This window comes from Corvus brachyrhynchos, unplaced genomic scaffold (assembly GCF_000691975.1).
Source record: "Corvus brachyrhynchos isolate BGI_N302 unplaced genomic scaffold, ASM69197v1 scaffold116, whole genome shotgun sequence".
NCBI classification, from domain to species: Eukaryota; Metazoa; Chordata; class Aves; order Passeriformes; family Corvidae; genus Corvus; species Corvus brachyrhynchos.
The window spans coordinates 5,657,638-5,664,821 of NW_008240221.1; the positions used below are offsets into that span (position 1 = coordinate 5,657,638).

The 7,184-nt window shown below is 38.4% G+C and overlaps 1 protein-coding gene across 3 annotated transcripts in view; it reads left to right on the forward strand.

The window, feature by feature from the left end:
* Positions 1–6,950, forward strand: part of GREB1 (growth regulation by estrogen in breast cancer 1) — an 89,382-nt gene extending 82,432 nt beyond the window's left edge. For 2 of the 3 annotated variants that reach the window (XM_017745076.1, XM_008641783.2), the window contains 4 exons: positions 1,060–1,195; positions 1,731–1,931; positions 3,438–3,576; positions 5,227–5,390. In XM_017745076.1, the coding sequence (XP_017600565.1) occupies positions 1,060–1,195; positions 1,731–1,931; positions 3,438–3,576; positions 5,227–5,390 (640 nt within the window). Of the gene's footprint in view, positions 1–1,059; positions 1,196–1,730; positions 1,932–3,437; positions 3,577–5,226 lie in introns of all 3 variants that reach the window. The other variant, XM_017745075.1, reaches the window with a different exon arrangement.
* The last annotated feature ends 234 nt before the right edge of the window (positions 6,951–7,184 follow it).

Below are 7,184 nucleotides of genomic sequence, written 5' to 3' on the forward strand. Positions count from 1 at the left end.
CCACATCACAGCACCCATTTCCTGCCTCTGTCTTTGAACCATGCAAAGCCCACAGTAATCCTGTGTGTGGGTACTGCTGAGTGTGAAATATTGTATGACATTCCAAGCCTGGGCAAGGAAAAAGTATGTTTTAAACCACAGAGACAGTGTCAGTCAGGGATTGCTAAGATCACAGACAAAACTTTAAAAACCTCTAATTGAATGCCATGTTCCTCACTGATGCCAACTGTTGCACTGATTGCTCAGTTTGCTTAAACTCAAGCCCTAAATGTCAATGCAGTGGTTCTGCACATCATCCTGTTTCCTTTGTAATAAATGTATTCAAAATGGAGAACTGAGTCTGAATTTTCCAGAGATCGGAGTATTTGAATTTAGTCAGCTTTAGGAGCTTACCTTTTATTCTGTTCCATCATATTTTTTATATGGGTCAAATTTAGTTCAGGGATGTTTGGCTTCATTCTGCTTCATCTATTCCTGTGTCCCAGCAGTTTTCTTGTATTAAGACTCATTGCCTTCAAATAGTTTTCATTTCTAAAACAAAATGACATTAGTTCTGTAGAGGAATATTGAAAAAAATTGCTAGATATTCATATTCTGAGGGGAAAATAAGTAGTCAGGTACTTCTTTGCATTTGATAAATCAAATATAGGGCCTCATCCATTTCCTTGGAAGTCAAAGGAATTAATTTCCTTGACCATATTTGGGGTAATAATGTATGTAGCAATTTCTTATGACTACATTATTTTAGTAAAAGGCAAAGAAAATATTTTAATTCCTGGGTATTTTCCTTGGCAATTTACTGCCTTTGCACTTTATGCTTTTGATCCTTTCCCTCCCTAAGTACTTTCCTCCCTCATTCTGATCTTCTCAAACTGATTCCAGCATAGTTTATAATTAGGAAGCTGAAGCCCCTTTCCCTGACTGATAGGCACTGGTGGAGGGTCAGTATGTTTGATACCTGTCCTTCCAATGGTGCTGATCAAAGGCTCTGAGTCCTTGTATTTGTCAGTGTGTGATGAGAAACATTCCTCTGACCTGCTATGATTTTATTCTTTCCAGATTTACATGTGATGATGTTGACTTCAACTTGCGTGTCCACAGTGCTGGCCTTCTCATCTGTCGGTTCAACCACTTCAATGTCATGAAAAAGCAAATTGCACTAGGAGGACAACGATCCTTCCACATAAAGTCTAAGGTGGGGACTGAGACCTCTGTTGCACTGTTGTTAAAATTCTGTTTTCCTTTTTTGTACCTTTTAACCAGGAGACCTGAGGTATTTTGATGCACCATCTATTGCCAGTAATGTCTGCCACATGGGGCTTTCTTTAGTTATTTATTTCTGAAATCCACAAGATTCTTGTCATAAATACACCCTTCCTTAATAATTTTCCTTTAAAACTTCGGAAAACACGTACAGTGTCTCTTTGCAATCCAAGTAACCATTCACTATGTGGACTTTATCTACAGCTATAGAATTGCTCATCTTCATGCGACTTCATAGGTAGGAGTATTTTGAGTTCAAAGAAGAAACCTCAAAGACTATAAACACAAATATAGTTCTACGAAACTGAAACTTTTTTGGTAGCAGATATTTTTGGCTGAATAAATTTTCTTCTTATGTAAAACTTAGATTTTTAGGATAAACCTATGTTTTATACCAACCAGAATTCACATAAGTACAACTTGGTTGATTAAGATTGATCTGTATGAGAAATATTTTTTCCTCATAGGTATCTGACACTCCGGTTTCAATCTCCCCTGCTCAGTACATTTGTGCTCCTGACAGCAAGCACACCTTCCTGGCAGCACCTGCTCAGTTGCTCCTTGAAAAGTATCTGCAGTATCACAGCCATCGCTTCTTCCCTCTCTCACTGAAGAATTACAGCCATCCAGTGCTATCTGTGGACTCTTACCTTAACTTAGGACCACAGGTACTGAACAAAACAATCTCCAAGTAGCTCTAGAAATTTGTAGGCTCTGTTTTTGATGGGTTAGTTGATTTATTCCTTATAATATTTACACAGCCTTTGAAGAATGAGGTACATCTCTATAACGTTAAAATCAAATTTTTAGTCCCATAGAGGCTTCAACTAAAGTATATGGAGAGCAATCCCAGAATTGTCCCAATTACTAATATAGTCTGTGAAGTGTTTTCTCAATCTGCTATAATTTGGCTCTTCCTACAGAAAATGTCTTCCACAAGAGGATGTTACAAATACTAGATAACCCTTAGAAAGCACTTCAAATATATTCAGATGTTGCAGTTCACTTTAGACTGGTAAGCTGAGGCTAAGAATCAAATACTAGACAACCAGTTGGAATGGGAGAAGCTGACATTAGATCTCAGGAGCTGTTGGCTCTCTCTGATGAGCTTGGATCTAAAGCCGAGGTTGTACTTCAACTCAAATATGTAGATAGAAATTTGGTATTAGGGTGGTGTGGCTCAGGAGAGAGGGACTGTTTATACCTCTTCACTTGAATACTAAATGAAATGCAGTCTTGCTGGATTTACTGAGCTTCTCTCCCAAAGAGCTGTGTAATAACCTTCCCATGTATGCTGCTCCCAGATCATTTTGAGTACTTGTGCTTTTGTTCCCACCATGTTTGGAAAAACAAACTCTGTGGGAGGGTGTTGTACTGTTACTGTCTTCATCCATTGCATCCTTTCAGCTCTAGCCCATTCAGCACATGAAATGAATTCAATGCCTGAGCTGGAATACAATAGGATTGAAGGAATATGGAATAGGCATACTGGTACAGTGTCTCAGTTGCTGTGGTTCAGCCTTCCTCCACTGAATTATGCTGACCTATGCCAGATGAGGATCTGCCCCAATTAAGTAATACAGTGGCACTTTGGAAACAAAGTCTTATGTGGAAGATTCCTTAATCTGAATTTATAAATCCTGAAAGAGGGCTGTAAATATTCCCAGTTATATATCAAGAGTGGATATCAAGAGTAGCCATAAAAACAAACCAGGCAAGAGGAAAGCTCATACATTCATGTATATGGACAATTCTACTGACTTGAGTAATCCTATCATAATGTAAATGAAATTTAGAATTTCTAAGGGTCATTTTCATGTCTGACTGCACAGTTACTGTATTTACTCACATATAATTAAAATGTGCTGGACAGGTCACAGCATTATGGTTGTGGGGAGCTATTTTTACTGCAGCTTTCAAACTCTATCACATCTAAGCCTTGTGATTAATAGTAACAATACATAGTTATGAATTGTGCTTTATGTATATTGTTGATAAGTAGTGGGATGTTTTGGAAGGAACTATAAGGCTCACAATATTTGTAGTTGGAAAGAAAGTCTGAATTTGAATCAGGTGCATAAAGCTTCATAAAATACTGGAAGCCTCATAAAAATTCTTAGCTTTATATGGAAGCTCGAAAGATGTTAATTTTTTTTCCACCCTCTCCCAATCAGATTGCAGTTTGCTATGTGAGTTCTCGGCCTCATTCTCTGAATATCAGTCCCTCTGGTTTGACATTCAGTGGTCTCCTGCTGTACCTCTGTGACTCCTTTGTTGTAGCTAGCTTTTTGAAGAAGTTTCATTTTCTTAAAGGTGAGCTGCAATAATTTTATTACAAAGAATTGGATGACATGGTCTCTGGGAACATGGGGAAAATCTATTTTATATGAAATCTATATGCACGTATATGTATATGCATGTATTCTTATTTGTCTTTATATATCCCACCCAAATCTGATGCTTGATCATGCTGGCTCTGCATTGTAGTAAACTGGTATATAGCAGTGCTATAAATTCTGCAGATTTATAAGTGGGAAGGAATGTTGGATCCATATCATCATGCCTAGAGTATGTGCACAACTCCTTACTCTGTATTTGAAAACTGAATATTGAAGATTTATGCATGAAGCATTTATCTGCTGTGTTCTAGGAGGTTTTCTAAATTTCAATAGAAAATGGGTGATGGACAAGCCTCTATCAAAATCTATTTTCTGTTTTTAGAAAGAGAAACTGGCTCATTTAAAATTTGTTCCTAATACCCAGTTTCTCCATGTAATCCTTATGATGGTGGATAGCAGTGAAGACAACTAACTTCCACTTATGTTGCAGACAGTCACATTGCAAGCTTCTTTTGGATCCTTCTGCTACTACCTTAGGCATTTGGTGCTCTGGGGATCTGTTTCACTCAGCTATAACTGTCACTGGGAGAAGAGCACTGTGGTTAGTGCCTCTTGAAACTGGCAGAGTTGTTATAAACTGCTGAGTTCTTTGTTGCATCTAAAACAGAGGCTACCAGTCAGTCTTGTTTTGCATAAACCAGTCAATTTTTATATCGTGTAGTACAAACTGTGTTTGCTTTGGGATTTCTCTGTCTCCCCTGGCAGTCTACTTGATTTTCTAACCTGTGACATGAGAATTAAACAGCATGTGACTGTCTGTCTTGTTTCTTTTTATTATATTCACAGGATTTTTTTGTCTTGGGCATTACCTCTTACCTCACCATCTCTCATTTAGATTACTGAATGCTGGTGAGGTAATTATTTCCTCTTAAAGGAGGACTTTTCTCAGAAGCCAGGAAGCCATGCATGCAAGTTACAGTGGTTATCAACATGCCAGTCAGGACAGTTGGCATGGGTTACTGAAGTATGATTTTTTTTTTACTTTGGCATTCTGGGTTTGCCTGTGTCTGTAGCCACACAGACCAGATTCTTTGTTGCCAGCACATGAGTTTACCAATCCAAAACCCACTAAAATTTGTGATTAGTTTTAAAGACATGTTTAGACTATTTCTGAGCAGCAAAGCACAAAGAGCTTAGTCAGCCATCACAGTGATTGACTTGTGGGTTTTGCTGAGTGAGGGTTTCACCCAACGAAGGTAATGATCAGAACGGCTACAATAGGAATGGATGTAGGGCTTTATCTGGCTTGCTGCCCGTACCCATCACCACCTCCTTAGACCTGCCAATTTTACCTTTCCTACCCTAAGTAGCACAGAAAGTGCTGCTATTCCTGTCTACTAGATGCTTATGAGGTACCTCAAGTTACAGAAGAAGACCTTGACAAATAGGTAGCTGAACATAGCTGTCCTCAAGTCCTATCTCCATGGCCTAATTTTCTCCTAAGCCCATTTGTTACTCCTGATGTGAAAGTGGTGGAGTTCTCCGTGCCAAAGGGCGGTGGGAGGTGGATGATCTGAGAACAAAGGGGATACTCACGTGAGTTTCTTTTGAACTGTTTGCTTAGGTGCCACCCTGTGTGTGATTTGCCAGGATCGCAATTCTCTCCGCCAAACTGTTGTCCGGCTGGAGCTGGAAGACGAATGGCAGTTCCGGCTGCGGGATGAATTCCAGACTGCCAATTCCAAAGAGGACAGACCACTTTTCTTCCTGACTGGACGACATATTTAATTGAAAAGAGACACATTTCCTGAATGACACAAGGCACGAATTGCCACTATCTCATGAAATTACTTTTGAGAGGTTTTGCTTTCTGAACAGAAACAGGACTGTTTTCTGCTGTTTATTAGAATGATATCTAATCAGGAAGTTTAACATCATATCTACATTGAAGTGACTTTTCTAATTTAATGTTCTGATGGAAGTCATCCCTAATTCCTGATAGAGACACAGAGGGTGGAAAGCATTTTGTGTCAGAAGAGGGGTCAATGAGTGCACTTCTTCTGTGACAAAGAAGACCACATGCAAGTTCATAATGAAAAGTTTTAGTAAACTTTTTGTACATTCCAAAAATAGGAAATGTAAATTTAGGAGCAGGTTTTGGTTTACAAGTCTAATGTATCAAAGTTGGCATAGGGCAACAGGAGTTGTTACAGTTCTGTAGCATACTGCTACTGATTGAGCCAGGTAGGCTTTTATGAAGATTTGTAAAGTATAGTTCTTTAATAGTAGGAACTCAGTTGGAGCTTCAATTTTTGGAATAAGTGCCACACTGGGTAGTTTTACCATGCAGGACTGTTGGAGTAAAAGCATAATTATATGTCCAGTTTTATTAGCGTAAGGAGGAGAGTTAACAATGATGGTAAAATGAGATCTAAACATTTAAACCTGAAACTGATATTAACTTGAATAACTGAAGGCATCAAATGGTGGGACTGACCTGCAAGTGATTTATTTCATTTAGAACAGTGATGTTTTGTGACTGAATTATAGACTGGCTGTAGACTCAAGCTGAGCCAAGTGCACTCAGGAAAGCAGATGAGATGGTTCTAAAACACTCCCAATACACTTTCTGGGGATATTTTCTTGCCAAGGTGCTTCAAAGGAGTGAGAAAATGGAGATTACATTGCTGAGAAATTCAGGTGAAAATCTAAAACCATGTTCTAAAATGGCACCGGGCATTGTGATATTTCATATGCTCTAAATGTGGAATCAGTGGTCACTGTCCTTGTCTTGGTGTTTGGAAATGCTGTCTAAGTTGCAAACTTCCTGTTTGTCTTTTTAGAATCAGTGCTAACATCACTCAGTCAAGGTGTAGGAAAGATGAGTATAGACATTGTCAGAGGCCATCTAATATTTGGGCAGACCTTTCTTGATGGATACACCAATGGGGGGGATCATTGTCTTTATACAGATGAAATGCTTTTGGGTGGCTGAGTCTGTTACAGTACTGGCCTTGAAACACAGACATTGGTAAGACTATGCCAAAGAGCTAATTTATGTTATTTTACAGAGAAAATGTAAGTTCTGTGAGTTGTGAATTCTGTAAGAGATGTGGATTGCTATCTACAAGGCAACTGCTAGCAGTCAATGTGCTTCTATATTTCATTGTTCTTGTTTCAGAGTGAGAATTCACTTTAAGTTTTGTGAAGGAAGGTGAGCATTGTCCTATGTAAATAATATTAACTGTTCAGTTTTCACCAGTTGATTAGTTAATTTAAACTTTTTTTAAGGAAGTGTGACATTTATATCTAATCCATCCTTTATAAATGAAGTTCATGCTGCATGAACATGTGTCTTGGTGATGTACTTGACCAACAAGTACACACATCTTTGTAGTGGAAAAAAACAAAGGAGAAGTGTTGACTGAAAGGAGTTAATATAATTAAGGAATGACCTGAACTGATCAAGAGAAAATACAGTACTACTTAATGGCCTATGACACAACACAGCCTCAAAGGTATAAGAGTTTTGAGAGAACTCAGATCTAAAGACAGTGGGTGAAATTTCCTTTTCTGTAACCA